This window comes from Fukomys damarensis, unplaced genomic scaffold (genome assembly GCF_012274545.1).
Source record: "Fukomys damarensis isolate Sample0158 unplaced genomic scaffold, DMR_v1.0_HiC HiC_scaffold_13, whole genome shotgun sequence".
Classification (NCBI taxonomy): domain Eukaryota; kingdom Metazoa; phylum Chordata; class Mammalia; order Rodentia; family Bathyergidae; genus Fukomys; species Fukomys damarensis.
Window position 1 is genome coordinate 3,968,602 of NW_022900925.1, and position 17,460 is coordinate 3,986,061.

The 17,460-nt window shown below is 37.3% G+C and overlaps 1 protein-coding gene across 1 annotated transcript in view; it reads right to left on the reverse strand.

Annotated features, from left to right (window-relative positions):
- The window catches only part of LOC104858574 (protoheme IX farnesyltransferase, mitochondrial), a 122,472-nt gene that overhangs the window by 32,490 nt on the left and 72,522 nt on the right, over positions 1–17,460 (reverse strand). Inside the window, exon 5 of the mRNA XM_010618839.2 lies at positions 3,244–3,314. Within this exon, the coding sequence (XP_010617141.1) occupies positions 3,244–3,314 (71 nt within the window). The remainder of the gene's footprint in view (positions 1–3,243; positions 3,315–17,460) is intronic.

A 17,460-nucleotide genomic window follows, 5' to 3' on the forward strand; every position in this document is an offset into this window, starting at 1 on the left:
AGAGATGAATGTCCAAACTGTATCCCAAAACCCACTTATTTATCGCAAAGAGCCCACCCTGCAATTAAACTTCAACACTGAAATTTTAGTATAGGAAAAAACAAAATAAAACAAAACAACTCATATATTAACATCTTTTGTCTTAAAGGAAAAACACAGCAACAGTGTGCCATAAGGTGGCTGGTGGTCGTCCCTCCCACCATGTGTTTCTGGAAGAGGACAAAAATACTTCATGGAGCTCACACATGTGCAGAACTGTTCAACAAAGCCACACCAGCGAAGCGCTACCAGAGGGGGTTTCCCTGCGTACTCAGAAAAATCACTAGACTTGTCCAGGCAAGTGTCCTTCCTTAAGTAAGTATGTTGATACTACTTTCGTTCTTTGGAAGTGAATTTTGTTCACTTAAATAAAGTTTTAAAAAAACTGCATTAGTAGGGCCCAGGATTTACCTTAGTGGTTCCAGAGCCTGCCTCACAAGCGCAAGGAGTAGAGTTAGATTCCTGGTACAAAAAACAAACAACAACAACAACAACAAAAAACCAAAACTGGCATTAGTTGAAAAGTTGATGGAATGTACAGAAATATTGTCTTTGGAACAGAGAGATCCCAATGTAAGTGCAGGGCTGAAATAGCTGTCACTGTGTCACTGTGAAGAGTTGCAAAAGATTGTTTCCCCCAACTTACTACCTTCTGCCGGTGAACAATGACCGGGACCCACAGCACACATGTCAAATGGTAAATGAAGTTTATGAAGCTGTATAGATTTCATGAAGGATATTACTTCAAATCAAATGTCAAACTGAATAAACCACTACAGCAAAATTTCAAAATATGCTGGCTACGCCTGTATTTAAATGGCCAACAGCAGTTATAAAGCATGAGAACCACCAAAGATAAGAAATAAGTGTCAATGGACAGTCTATAAGACTTTCTGCTACACTCTTATGGTAACTCACTTGGACACTGTGTAGCAAATAATATTTCAGTAATTATAATAAATGTGAATTGCAAGACATAAACATTTCAGTTTTAAAACATTGAAAGTGTGAGATTTCTGCTGCAGGCTTGTAACAGCTCCATGTGCCTACTTAATAAAACATATCCTAGCTGTAGAAGTAACTGTGTAAGGGTGCTGGTAGCTCAGAGGTAAAGCACATATTTAGCCTTGGATTTAATATACACACACTTGCAAAAACAAGTTCGCATTTTTTCCAAACTGACAATTTGCCTGCTCAACTAGCCATTTGGATTTATTTGCACAAATGAGATCCTGGGCCATCTTTAAACAAAAGAAGTTGTAAATTTAAACAAGACTAATAATTGCACTCCTTAGAACCTCTAGCTTTAAAAGAAGGCTATGGCCAGTTACAATCACCAAGGCCCCACCCTCCCTCCTGACAGACTTTGCTACGCCCACACTGCACAAAGAGGTGAGGTACTAGCAAAATGATGGACCTTTACCAGGCGATCATTCTATGCCTACTGACTACTTGCTGGGCCCTTTCCCATCCCCTCTCCCCCCAGTTCTAAATGAGAGCATCATATCACTGAGGAAAAATGACTAGACAGAAATTCGAAATCATTAAGAAATTATCTGTGATACAGCCAGTGATTTGCAGCTTTAGTTTCTGGGACCGGTTGCAATAAATTGCATTTTCCCCTCTACCTTACTAAAACAAACACTTTTGCCAGTTTCTAATCTTACAGCAACATAGAGCTTTATTTACATTTCACTGAAAGAATATCAGCATAGTTGTTTTTTTCTCTTATATATGTATTTTAAAAGTAATTAATTTGATTGGTACATTTAAGGTATACAATGTAATGTTTATCACTGGAATTTGCACCTTTACATAATCCATCTTGGCTGTTATTTTTTTCCCCATTCCTCTGCCCTCCCTTCAACCCCTCCACCCCTCCCTATCTACAAAGACTTTGTCACTTATATAATCCATCTTGGCTGTTATTTTTTTCTCCATTCCTCTGCCCTCCCTTCAACCCCTCCACCCCTCCCTATCTACAAAGACTTTGTCTCCTTTTTTCTTTTTCTCATGTTCATTCCTTTCCCTTGTTTCTTTTCCCCCGCCCCTCCCACTTGCTCTTCCCCTTTGCACCTTTGCTTCCTATTTCACATTATCTATTATACTCTTTAGGCCTTATTTATACTGTCAGTTTCTCACACTAGAGAAACTATTTGGTATTTACACATATGCGTCCTATTTATTTCACTTAAGAGTACCTTTTAAAATACAATAGTATATTAAATTCATTAAATTTGAATATTTAATACAGCTTATATTTACAATAATTTTCACATAGACTTAGATGATGGCATCTTCTTTTTCCTTTGCTGCTTTATTTAGTTGTGATTATTTGATCTGTAAGTGTTAGCCTAATAATTTTAAGTTCTGTGAGGTCACTGCATGGAAATATAAAGGATTCCCTGATTTAGAATGGTCAATGTAAACCACATGGCCCATTTCATTCTTCTAGCATTATGATGTGTACTAAAAAAAAATCTTAAAATGCTGGTTTAGAAAACTACAGGAAGAAAATATTTAATTATTAACTATTAGCGATATTAAAATATTTATATGCCTTTTAGTTCTACTGAATTGAATTTGATGGAAAGGAGAGTGATGCAGGCAGTACTCTATTTTCTGAAAAAATAAGGGTTCAGATATATCCTTCTTCAGAGACCCTGTATCTGTGATGGTGAACCTTTGAGAGACTGAGTGCCAAACTGCAACCTAAAACCCACCTATATGTTGCAAAATGCCAACACTGCAATTAAACCTGAATGCTGAGGTTTTAGTTCAGAAAAAACAACTTATACATTAACATCTGTTGTCTTAAAAGGAAAACACAGTATCACCCATGCCATACTGCCTTCTATAGATGTGCCTGAAAATCACTTGTGTTAATCCAGTATTTTTAATCTTTAGCCTCTATAAAAGAAACAGACTATGTCTCAAAACTGAATAAAATGATCTACGGTTTAAGATATTCCCACAGCACACACACACACATACACACACACACCCTATAGATCTTAGATCCACTTTAGGTACTTTGTGAAACATATGGTGAGAGCACAAGGGAATGCATATAGATCAACAGTCCATCTGCAAGTTTGTTATCTTCATAGCTCAAAGAGAAGGAAACGGTATGGGAAATATTTCCCGATGAACAAGCAAATGAAAGTTCTAGAATGCAGAAGGGAATTATATTCATGATTTTACCTGATCTGTCCACGGACCAGAGGTCTGTTTTTTGTTCTATTCATGTTTGAGTCAAATGGCACCTCAAAAAACTGTAAAAAGAGTAAAGACAGAAAAGATTAAATATAGTATGAAATAATTATTCTCTTTTGTTTTAGCATTAAAAAGTTTACCACAGTAAACTTCGCTTTAATTTTAACAGCATGAATTTACACCTTGGTACTTGAAATAAATTTCTCTGGCAGAGACAAATTTTAAAAACCAATGTGTGGGCCAGGCATGGTGGTGCACGCCTGTAATCCCACCACTTGGGAGGCTGAGGCAGGAGAATTGCTGCGAGTTCGAGACCATCCTGGGCTACACAGTGAGTTCCAGAGCAGTCTGAACTATATAGTGAGATCCTGTCTCAAAAAACCAAAAAACAAACAAACAAACAAACAAACACCAATGTGTGAATTGTCAGGAATCTCTACTTTTATCCACTTTGAAAGCCACTTGTAAAATGTACCATGATATTCTTGGGAGCCACTGTTTCAGGTAAAACATTAGTGTTGTAAATGATTCAGAATCCTTCATACATCTTGAAGCCTGTGAATCTATCAGGAACCACTGGGTTATAGGAGGAGAGTATTTAATTAGAAACCCAGATGAAACTGCACAACTGTTGCAGTTAGACTATAATTAGAGTAACCACTCTTGTCTGCCTGAGACAGTTCTAGTTTTCACCTGTAGAGCCAGCATCATTATCAACATTATCTTTCACTCTCAGCCAGCACAAGAGACTAGCATAGTCACTCTAACAATAAAAGATAACAGTTCTTACTTTTTGTCTATTAAAAGACAAGGTATGGGGATTACCAAAACCCATTTTCCAAGTGTTGGTAAAGTGTACAACATCTTCACATTTATCAAGATCATTTTCCATTTCTTTTCATACAACAGAGTGATAAAAATATCTGATGAAGTTGTATGAGAATGTCTTTGACCAAATGGGCTTGAGGCAAACTACTGCTAAGAGACATAGTCTGAAAATAAGTAATACCTTATTCCACTATACTTTTACAAATCACCTCATACTATCTAACAAGTAAATGTTTAAAATTGAAGATCATTTTATTCTGAACTATTTGAGCAATCTAGAATTTATCCTTATAGGTTAAGATATTTGGGAAGTTGTGTTCTCACAAGTTTTCTAAAAAAAAAAATTGACATACAGTACCTTAAGCCTCATACTGTAAGACTGTCTTTACTTTCATTTTTTTACTATGTCTTAATAGTCCTAAACAGATTGACATCTTCAAGTATAATTACTTTTTAAATTCTCGCATTACTTTTATTGTTTTTGAGACGAAGTCTTGCTATATTACCCAGGTTGGCTTTAAACTTGTGATCCTCTGTTTCAACTTCCTGAGTAATGGGGATTAAAGGTGTGGGCCACATGCCCAGCTTTCCTTTCCATAAAGACTGTGCTGACAACACTGTGTAGTTACACATGGTGAAGCTTCCCTATCATTTACAGTTTGAGGTAGGCCTAGTTCTTCACATCTGGCTCTTAATAACTATGCAGTTATAGTTTACTTAGCCAATGGTCAGGTACCTGGAATTTTCAGACCTTTAAAATAAAACCACACACCAATTATAAGTACCACCATTCCCTCAACATTAAGAGATCATATATTACATATAATTATAAGACTAACAGTCTTCTCCTGCTGGCTAGCCCGTATGATGGATGGGCTATGCATGGTAAGCATTTTATATGCCCTATAAAAGAAAGTGTACATTGGGCCTGAGTTTTCTGAGCTTCCTGGTTACCATGGCAGCTTAAACATGTGGCTCTAGTCAAAGCAAGAAACGAAATACTGAGTAAAAGAAGCCAAACATAGAAAGACAAATACTGCGTGTTTTCTTATGTGCAGAAGCTAAAAACAACCTGAATTTGGACTAGTGATTACAAGAGGCTGGGTGAGGTGAGGGGTGAGGGCGAGTAACAGAAGGTTGGATAATAGGTACCAAAACACAGAAGAAACGAGTTCCAGTATTCTGCAATGTAGTGGAATGACTATGTTCACAATTATTTATTATGTATTTTATGGAGAGAGGAGTTTGCAGGCTCCAAACATAAATGACAAGGAGGGATATGCTAATTACAGCATGATCAGTGCATGCTATATGCATGGGTTGAAATATCACACTGGACTGCATTAATATGTGAAGTTAGGACATGTTAATAAAAAATTAAATTAAAAAAGAAACTAAGTGCTGGAGATTATGCACTGCTTTATTTGCTCTACCATGGGCATGGGTGCATGAGAAGATCCAAGAAGAGATGGATGTAGCATAAAACAATCCCACACAGACAGATATTCAGGGCCTTTAGTCACTCTATATTCTAAATATGGGTAAACATATTCGCGCAATTACTCTCAACAGAATACACTTCGAGAATACGTCTCTCTTTTTGAAATCACAGTCCTCCCTTGGCTGGGACGCAGTACTTCACAGTGGTTCTCTTGATCCTACATTCTCCCAATGCTCTGTAGGCTCACCATGCATCCACTACATGCCATCCAACAGGACACAACGATCAGTTAGACTCTACTTGCTTTCAAGAAATTCTCTCTATTGAAGGGTCAGCAAACTATAGCTTGTGAGCCAAAACCAGCCTGCACCTGTTTTTGTACACCCCATAGCCAATAATGGTTTTTACATTTTTCCAATCAATGGAAAATACAATGAAGAATTTTTAATTTTTACTTATTTAGTTTTTGGTACTGGGGATCGAACTCGAGACCTTGCACTCCCAAGGCAGATGGCAGGATCACTGCGCTAAATCCCCAGTCCTGGATGAAGAATTTTTGTGACATGTGAAAACTGTATGAAAGTGAAATTGTAGTGGCCATACAATTTTGCTGGGATACTCATTTGTCTATGTACTGCCATGGCTGCTGTTTTCAGACCCAAGGAAGTGGGATTTCATATAGCAGTATTGGGTAGCTCCAAGAGCCTATATGGCCCACATAGCCTGAAATATTGAAATATAAGAACTTTCTTAGTTATAATGCATACAGAACCATCAGAGATATGCAAAGGATTATGGGAGCCCAGAGAATGAGCTTTGAGGCCATCTGGGGAGGCAGGAAAAGGCAGTGGACATTTCCTTCAAATACTCTTAAGCCTGAGGCTTACAGGCTCTGCAGGAGTTAAGAGAGGTAAGGGGATAGCACAAGAGGTAAATGTATTACAGACAGGAGGAGACAGTAACAAAGAAAGGCATGGAGAGAAATGTGATGTGTTTGCGTAGCTTGAAGGGGTAGCACAGAGGATAAGAGCCTCGGCTAGAGGTGGCAAACCTGTGGCACTCGTATCAGTTGTTTTTTTCTGGACTAAAACCTCAGTATCCAGGGTAAATGGCAGTGTTGGCACTTTGTGATAAATAAGTGGGTTTTGGGTTGCAGATAGGGCATTGCTCCCTAAAAGATGTGCCATCACTGACTAGGCTTTGTAGTTACAAACCTACTTTGTAGGTTTAATAATCAGCTTTGCTACTTAACTAGTATCTGTGTAATTTCTGTTAACCCAATGGCCTCATTTTATATACCTATATCAGATATACTTGCAAGGTTGATGTAGCGATTTAGATAATGCATATGAAGCACACTGCTTGTGCAGTGAGGCTGCTTGAAAACGGTTCAGTAAACTGCTATTACCATTATCCTTGTGGGAGGGCTGGTGATGGAGAGCTGGAGGGAGGGAAGAAGCAGATCAGTGCTAATGTGCCAAGACTCTATTATGCATGAGATGTATTTCAGACTGATCCTATCACTGCCACTTGGAGGATAGCTGTGACAAAGGACTGTCATGAGGAGGACCAGAATTAGAGCTGTGACAGTGGAGAGAACAGGAACCAGTATCTTCTGCCACCCCTAACATACTGAGCCTTGTCCAAGGCACAGACACCAAACTTCTGCATTCATTCTATCTTCAAAGAAAACTACTGAGTGCAACCCCAACATTCCTGAGCTCCAATTCTGAAACACCACCCGATTGCCTTTCTCAGTTTATCCATTTGCATGGTTTTAATGGAATCACAAACACAATGTAGATTTAATGGAATCACAAATTCAACTCGTTTTCATGAAGGTCAGCACCTCTTCAGAGTTCTTCATTTCCTATTCAAAATGCAACTTTTTCTCTAAGACCTAAGCCAAAAACCATAAATTGGCTTTGATTTTTTTTCCCTATTAATCGACCAACTATATTCAGTACATCATCAACTCCTGAGAATCTGGACTCCACAGTATCTCTCAAATCTATCCTTCCTGTTACATTCTACGACTTCACCACTATGGAATCACAGCACAAAAAAGTAAACAGTCTCCTTACTCTTCATTCCCCAGTGAGCTCTGAAAAGTCCAGATTCCTAAAAGTTATATTGTCCAAAGGCCATGCCTAATTTACCCACATCAGTCTTTCTAACTTTATCACTTACTTTATTTCTTTTTTGGTACTGGGGATCAAACTCAGGACCTTGCACTTTCAAGGCAGGCAGCGGCACCACTGAGCTGCATCCCCGGCCCCTCACTTTATTTCTATCTTGTGGTCAAACTTGTCACTGTCTTATGAACACATCAAACTCTCCATAGAAGTTGGAAGACTCAGCCAGTTTCTGATTCTGTGGCTAGAGAAAACAGTTAAGTGTCAGGAGCCCGAGGTCAACGGCAGTGAATGAGAATAATTCCTCAACCAAAGATGCCAATAGGATTTAAAAAGACAATATACAATGAAGTGTTAGAGCAAACCAAGGAAAGAGGTTCTGCTCATTTCTCCCATGTCTGCACCTGTTGATGAGACAGGTGTTCCCTGACTCTGCAGCTAATAAATTCCACCCACCCTTACGGCGATCCTCCTTTCTCAGAGTGCTGGGATTAGAAGTGTCCACTATCATCCCTAGTGTAAGCCCATTTCTTAAACTGTTAGTACTGTGTGAATATATTTAAAAGTTAAATACTTTTAAATAGTTCCCTGTTGGAAATGAGGAAAGACTTTATTCAAGTCAGTGAGTTAGATCAGGCTGTCAGAACGACTGAGTGATGGAAGGGATGTGTTATGGGATCAGAGCTCATGTACTCCTGGGAATTAAGCACTTCATCTGAGCTGTTGCCCCGGTGTCTGCTGTTGGGACTGATGCAAGCAAAGCCGTCTGCCAAGAAAGCAGAGGAGAATAAAAGCAATGCAGAATCCGTAAGAATGTACTCATGAGAACTGACTATGGCATAATTGTACCTTGCCAGCCTTGGACTTAAGAGGACCAAGTGACCTGCAGAAGAGTTAGTACTCTTTTCTGGGGATACAAGCTTCACCTAAGATTGTGAGAACCTGGAGGAACTTGGGGATCAGCTACATCTCAAGGAGATTTGGAAAACAGTGGAGAATCTGCAGGCCAACTGCTGGTTGCTCCAAGTCAACAGTGTGAGCCAACAGATCTGTATCTGTGTATGAGCTGCAACAGCACCTGACCTCACACCTACCCTCCAAGCATAAGCAGAGCTGGTGCTTCGTGCCCACCATTCACATCTCACACAGATTTCTCGGTAGCTGGTTCTAACCTAAAGTGGTTCAGGAAAGGGTCAGCCTGGGTTACACAATGAGTTCAAGGCCAGCTATAACTACATTGCAAGACCTTGTCTCAAAAGACAAAAACAATGCCAGGCATGGTGGCACACACCTGTAATCCCAGCATTCGGGAGGCTGAGGCAGGAGTATCGCTTGTGAGGTCGAGACCAGCCTGGGCTACATAGTGAGTTCTAGGTCAGCCTCAACTATATAGTGAGACCCTGTCTCAAAAACAAAACAAAAGACAAAAACAAAACAAAAAAAACCCCAAGCAATAGACAACAACAAAAAAAAAAAACAGAAAAAAACAGGCTTCCTGATTTATGTAAATTTATAATTCTTAATTTTAAGAAAACAGCATTCAAACAAGGCATTCAACAAATAATTTACTTAATGAAGCATCAGTGCAAATAAATATGTTTATCTGCAGATTGCATAACATTCATTTAAATGTGATATACAATTTGTAAGTGATAAAAATTCTTTGCCTGCAACAGATCATTTTGTATACTGAATTAGCTAAATTATATGTAGTTAAAAGGTTCTACCCTTTATGTTAACCTTATCTCCTCCTCCCTAATATTGAAATACATTCTATAGGTTTTTAAAATAATCTTTCCTTAATGACCTGAAATATGTGCTATTTAATAAGACTAATGAGGACTGCAATTATGTCATGTTATTTAAATGCTTGTATATTATCTAATATCACACAGAGACTGTGGATAAGTAACTATGTTGGGAGCTATAAGTCTACGAGAGAAAAAGTGGTGTGTGTTATGTGTGTTGTGCACATGCTCATAATTCAAGAATTCTACTGAATCATTTCATGTAGACATCTTTGCTATGTTTTCTGGCAAGTCAGCCAAAGGTGGCAACTGAATTCCAGAACGTAGCAGTTATACTCCAGGGTGCTATAAGTTGGCTACAGCTTTGGACTCCTATGAATGCTTAAATTTGCCAGGACAAGCAACATCTGGGCAGAAATATCATGCTAACGAAGACTTATGGTTCATTTTCTGAGAGGGCTCAACAACCTTTCAAAGTACCAAATGATGAGAGCTCACGTTCTACTTGATTCTGTTTTTCATTCATTTTCTAGAACGTCTTTCAGTTTGGTTTACTGCTTTGGTTTAGATACTTAAACCACATTTCCAAAACATAAAGCACCGTATACTTAGATGAGAAGCTTAAATACTTTAACAGTCCTTCTAGAAATTACATATAGTTGGCTTTATTCAGTTTTCCCCTGCGCTTTATAAAATTTTTTCCATAATGTTATCATTTCAGTTGACTCTAACTACTTCTAAAGCAGTGAAATAAGATTCTTGAAACTTCTGTTCAAATTAAAAGACAAATGCTGTAATATCAACTCTTGTATATGCTGCCTTCCCACCAAGCTTTTCATAGTCATCTCTTGGTAATTGAGGAGACTGATTCTAGAACTCCCTGTAATAACAAAATTTGTAGATGTTCAAGTCTTACATAAAATGGAGAAGTATTTTCATACAACACATTCACATCCTTTTGTATACTTTATTTTTATTTGATTATTTGCAATCTCAGGGCTTTTGCACTACGCTATATCCCCAACCCTTTTTTATATATATATATATTTTTTTAAATTTTGAGACACTCTTAATTAGTTGTCCAGGCTGGGCCGGAATTTGAGATCTTCCTGTCTGTCTCCAGAGTGCTAGGATTACAAGCATGAGCCACCACAGAGAGCTCTCTCTTGAATACTTTAAATCATCTCTTGACGACTTAGAACTTTTAAAGAAGTCTGTACACATTTTTGTTTTCAAATATTTTTGACTTCATAGTTTAATTCATTGGTAAAGTACTAGACAATAGTGAGAGTCAACGGTGCCTTTTGTTAGCTCAAAGAACATTCTAAGAAATATTCTATACTGAATACACTTTGAAGAGCTGCCCAGGTCAAAGTAATTCTCTCAGGGCCAGTCTTATGCTGGAGTCTTCTTCCAGCAGAAGACTTTCTATGGTGTCAAGTGGCCAAAGAACCCAGGACCTTATCCTGCTCTCAGATGGAGTGAGTAGTTCACTAATTGGTATGTCATCTGGCCAAGTACGAGTTTTCCTGGTATATTACAAACCAATGACCAGGAAAATATGTCCTCTGTTTTTCTAGTTGCCTGTGGCCTTGGAATGGGATAACCAGGAACAATGGAGGAGAGACCTCATGTTTCCATGAACATGAGCCAGGTTACCACCAAGGCTCTCATCTTTGCTCTTTCCAGTTTAGTTCAAATTGATATGGAAAATACATTGTTTACTATGTTTACCAATGTCCTAATACATGAAGAATGCAAAGATTTCAAACATCAGAGCAAAGAAAGTATTACACAAAGATGAACAATACCCACTTCCTTCAGCAAACAGCTTATTTTGTGTCTAGGTCAAATTTTCAAGAGAGGTTTCATTTTCAATTTCTTTTGGTCACAAAAATCCAGCAATTCTTTGAACTCTTTTCATTCTAAATGTTTTCTGTCTTATTCAGGTTCAGTATCTCACCATTTTCCTTCCCAATTTTTTCCTCCCTTGCATTTCTTGCTCTCCAGCAGGAAATCTGTGATCTGCCAGTGGTGGCCAATCTATGGCACGTGTGTTGTTTGTTTCTCTTTTAAGGAAAAAGATGTTCATGTATGAGTTGTTTTTATTTCTAAACTAAAACCTTAGTATTCAGGTTGAATTTCAGTGCTGTCACTTTGTGATAGGTAAGTGAGTGTGGTGTTGTAGTTTGGGCACTCATCTCTAAAAGGTTCACCATCACTGTGCTAAATCATTCAGACTCGTGGAGTTGCAACTAGTGGAAACAGAACGTAAACTGGGCCAGGGTCCTTTGCTGTCTTACTTTTAGGAATTGCTGTTTTCATGGTTTCAAATGATGTCACTATAACTCTACCTCCTTCCCTCTCTTGAGTCTGACTGGTTCATTTCTGCATGGTCTTTCCATGAAACACACAAAATAGGACTGGCAGTTTCTACTTCTGATGCTCCTCACAATCCTAGCTGAAGGTTTATTTCCTGATAATTTCCAGGGACAAGTCCAAAACCACAAGACTATCAGTCATGGTAGCCCAGAGATGAGGTGACTCTGCTGTGAGGACAGAGAAGGTGCTAGTGAAGACACTGACACATATGCCCACTCAAACCATATTACATCTTTGTAAGAAAGAAAAGTTTTATTACCAGAAGACAGTGGAAGATATTAGGCAGACAGAGAGAGAGAGACATGAAATTATAACACACTGTGAAGCTAACAATCTCCAATCATTTCATTTAAAAAATGTTATACCTACAATGCAACTTGTCTACAGTAGAAAGCATACTTGTTTAAGTATCTGAAGGGCACTCATCAATATAAACATAACAAATATTCATCTTAATCTGTGTCTCACAATCAGTTTGGGAATCAATTTGACAGTTCTATGTAAGGAGAGTCGTCAGTGGATCACTATTCTTCTCAGAGTTACATGATGAAGATAAAGGGCATTACAATATCAATGAATAAGTATCTAATGTCTATTATGAAGTTTCTGTTATAACATGATTTTATATTAGTAGGTAATTAGGATTAATTCAAATAGCTAATGCTCAAAGAGAAAAAAAAAACATGTATTAATCTTTATTTATTCACGTAGAGGTACTAGAGAGTGAATCCAGGGCCTTTGCATGAACCTATATTCTCAGCTCTATTTTATTATTTATTTTGAGAGTAGATCTCATTCAGCCATTAAACTGCCCAGATTTAAACTTGTGATCCTCCTGTATCAACCTCCCAAAGTGCTGACATTACAGGTTTGCACCACCAAACCCAGCTACTTATTGATCCTTCTAACAGAAAATATGTACTTTTAATACTACTGAATTTAAGTCAAAATGACATAGATAGAAAAAATGGACAGAAAATATAACTTGGCATGATAAATTTCTTATTCCCATGATGATTAGTTATAGACTACACACACACACACACACACACAAAAAGACGTCTACAGATATTCATAAGTCAGGTTTAGAAAATGACTAATTTGACAGTGGGCTGCAACTTTTTCTTCTCTTGTACAAAATAAGTCTTCTCCAAACCCAACAGTGTTCTCCAAATCCAATAGAAAAATAAACATGTGAACCTTGTCAGAGTTTTTCTCCATCCATCTTCTCAAAGCTGTCAACAAATGTTTGTCATTCCAATACAGCTCACAGCTTCCAAGATCCAAGATAATATCTTAATCAATCTCAGGCCAAGTTAAAAAGGGACATTAAAAAATAAAACAGAGCGAGAGTCGCCTTATGCAGAATTTCACATACCATAACTTTCAGCTGACAACTCAGCCAAGACACCCAGTTAGCCATCACTCTTTCACTGTTACCAACATCCTACTGCCATCCTAGAATAAACAATGAAGATTTCTTGTGCCCACTGATTTTCCCCCATAGTATTTGAAATAGTGTATGTGTGCATGCTGGCGTTCATCAGAATGTTCTCCTCTACATAGGTTACTCAAGCCTCCTCTTGTTAAACTATATGTTAAGGCTTCATCTTTAGAAGGGCATTTAAAAAAAGGCCTAAAAGGTCACCTGGCACTTACTAGAGGCAAAGCATCACATCAAAAAATGAAAAAAGTCACAAAGTCACAGGGGTTTTGCTTAGCTTCAAGAATCACTGTTATGGAATTGCCAGAGAGATCTCACTCTGTAAACACTTCTTTCTGAAAAAGGATGGAAGGAAATCAAAACATTTACAATACCTGTCTCTGGGTAGTGAGAGGTAGGATGATTTATTATTCATTTTCTTTCTATATTTTTCAATTATCTAAAAAGATCATGTGATTTTTACTTAGGGAAAGAAAGTAATAAAAACAGTCTACCTAACGGATACAAAATGTACACAGTTCCTCTTTGGATTAACAAATAAAAGAAATCAATCATGCAAAAAAAAATCACTATTCTAGTATAAAATTAACATTAATGGATCCTTAGCCATTTCAGTCTTTACCAGCTTTGGAAAGAGTCACAAGCCAAAAAAAGTTTACCCTAAATATTCTTCACGCACAACCATTTTCCTATGCTCGGGGCCACTGTCTGAATTCAGGCTATTTTATTTTGCCTAGAATACCACAACCTCCTAACTACTTCCCCATTCCTCCACTGTTGATTCTTCTCTGTTTAATTTTTCAAAGGGTCAAAGTGATCTTTTCCTATACATACCTGGTCATGTTGCTTTCTCACAGCAATCTCTTCCATGGCTGTCTGCCAGGCAAGGAATATACAGCTTAATGTTCTAATATGGCTTGTAAAGCTCTTCAAAAAAGTTGTCATTCTTTTTTCACTTCTTTGGACTGCTCTCTTCCTCTTTACCTCCTTCCCGCTATATGCTAAGCTTTCTGAGCAACCTCTTGATTCTGCAAGGAAAATGTGTTTCTAGTTCTTCCCACTCCACCTTGTGCCTGTGGGCACCCAACACAGCACTTCCTCTGCAGTTATCTCAGGGCTGACTGAGTTTCTCTAGATTATACTTTCTCTCTGAGCCTGTGACTGAGCAGCACAGCTATCCTGGGAAAAACCCCTGTAAGAATAGGGGGATTCACTACAGTAACTGCAGCTTCAAAGAGCTCTTACTAGTATGGCAATCTTACTACACCTCTCCCATCAACTCCACCTTGCTCCTATGCACAAGATTTAAATTTCAGCCTACACTTAAGCACCCGATGCTTTCCTACCTCCTTCACCTTCAATACACAACATGGTTTTTTACCTTATTGGACATTGAGGTGAGCAATCTCTTCCTTCCTAACACTATTGACTGGGTCAGTCAGTCCCCCTACCTAAGCCAGCAATCCTGTATTCTTGCATGAGAAAACTTAGCCCACTGATTATCCTTTTTGTACATTTAGCCTATGTTCTTTCTCTGCATTATTCCCATTTACACCTACATGTGCTCGCTTCTTCCCACCCTAACTAACCTCTCCCCCAAACCCTATATATCTCACAGCAGCATTATCTGACTTTAGTTCAAGGTTGGTATTTGAGAAAGGGAGAAAAATTGTGTCTTCCTCTGATACACACGAAGACTGAGGCTCACATCTCAACATGTTTAGTAACGGGATGTCAAGGGTGGGGTAAGGAGCCTGCTGAAAACCACCAAATAAGCTCAAAGGAATTTCTACTCTAACAGCTGCCAAGGGCTATAATTCCCTCTCTGCAAAACTAGTTTAAAAATAGTTAATTCTGAATGCTAGTTTTGAAGGGCAGCAAATAAATGCATTAAAACCTACTAAAGTTACTAACATGAACAGACTAGACTGCAAGATTTAAAAAAAACACTTTTCAAACTAGGGCTTAAAAGATTAAAACATTTTTCCTCAACTACTGTAACTTCATCATAATTTAATATGAATCAAGACTATAAGTAATAAATTTCTGCAGGTCTATCTGTAACACAAAATAGGCAAGCTTTTGGACCATATTAACAATGATAAAATAATATATAAAAGGTTTCACCTCTGAATCAGTTCCCTAAAATACCATGAAGAGTTTAAATGCCACATCATTAACAAAAAAAAAAAAAAAAAAAAAAAAAAAAAAAAAAAAGAAAGAAAGAAAAAGGTCATACTATAGCAAAACTGGCCAAGCTACAGAGGTTCAAATACAGCTATACTACACATCTGGTCACAGAGGAGTAGGGGTGGAGGCTAGAGAAATCATTAAGCAATATGAGAACTCCCAAACAAAGAAACTGTAAAATTCTGAACTATAAAGCAAAGGAAACACACTTAATCCCTGAGGAGTTGTAGTATGTATTTCAACTGTGTTATTCCTTCCTTGGAAGGACATGGCAACACGACAAAACCTGGAGTGACACGGGATCTGCACCGTACACATATGGCACAAAGCCTGCTTGCTTCAACACTCCTGGCACCTGTTGCTAAAGCATTACTCTATAAACCAGGGAGAAACGGAGGGGAAAACAAAGGCGGACGGAGGAGCGGGGAAAAATACATGTCTCGTTTCTTTTTTGACTACCAGAGTAAATAACATACTCTTAAATATAGTTATATATGCTTTCTGTAAATTTTCAGTAACACATTGAACGAGTAACACATTTTTCTTAACACTGCAGTGCATTTTTAAAATATGGCCTGTACACAGCTCAAAAGGGAAATGATTTGATTATTGCAGATATCAACCTTCTACCATATTGCCTAAACAAAGTGGCTTGAAACCTTTCTTTAGTGACTGTGTTCCTTCCATCTCTGAAATGCTACAATGTGGCTACAGGCAACTGTAGCACATTTAGACTTTAGCAAATTTTATCTGCTGCCCATTTTCTCCATAACACTAAAATAGTTTCTTACCAGCTTCCTAACAATATTTTAAAATAGGGTTTAACAAATTTTCACGTTTAAAGAATATGTATTTTCAACAATATATTATAAAGTGTGCTTCTTTGTGAATGAATATAAGTGGGAACAATTATAAGGGGGAAAACAATGATTTTTTCATTGAAATAATAATGAATAACAGCAAAGCTAATACTTATACTAAAGGTTAAATACAATACATAAAACATACTAGGATATTTTCAAAGGTCTTAAGAAGGCCACACACATAACATACAGTAGTCATTAATTGGAATACTCCTGACAGTTTTTCACAGGCGTTTCTGTTTTTATATTCTCACTGCTTTTCTCTCAACTCGATGACTAGAAATGTCTTAATACTGTGTCTGACATATTCAGAACACATACAGCCGAACCATCCACATGATAGAAGGGGGCCTATTGTTCCTTTAATGAAAGATATAAAAAGGCTGAAAATTCTTATGGTAGGGCAAGACATTTGTCATGCACAATGTATAGGATATTGGGCAATTTCCTGTGTCAAAAATTTCAATAGATTTTTTTCCTGAGAAACCAAATAAAAACCTGTAATGTGTTAGATGTATATTCACTGGAGTATGACCATCCCATAGTATGATCCAAAAAGATCGAAAAAGAACAAAGTGGTCAATTCATGGGAAAAATAAGCTTTTGATACAGATTAAATGTTTTCAGCCCATTTGTTAGCAATAAACTAGGAAGAAATGTTGCTTTTTTTTAGAAATATGATAAAAATTCCAAATTACATTTCTAGAAAACAACAGATATAGGGTTCAAAGGTTTATTTTGAGTTTTTCAGTGGTTATTTTCAAATAACAAAGTTTTAACTTAACTAATTAAAAATGGCACGAAGGGAATTTCTACGTTTTCTGCCAAATATCAATTTAAGTCTAGAAAGCAGGCAGCTTGAAATGCCCATAAATACAGTAACTGATTGTGACTACAATTTTATTATTACAATTTTGCAGTTATAAATGGTATTTGGTCATCAAATCCAAATTCACAAAATTACAATAGATTATGTATTTGTACGTTGCTTGTCTGCATCAGGCTTTTTTTTTTTAAGTGTCAGATACAATTTTTAGAATATAGGAGATACATATGATTTTCTATGTCAGCACAGATATCTGTATAAAGTAGCAATCTAATATTTTGACAAAGTAATTTAAAGGAATACTACTGACTTTTTTTTTTTTTTTTTTTTTTTTTTTTTTTTTTTTTT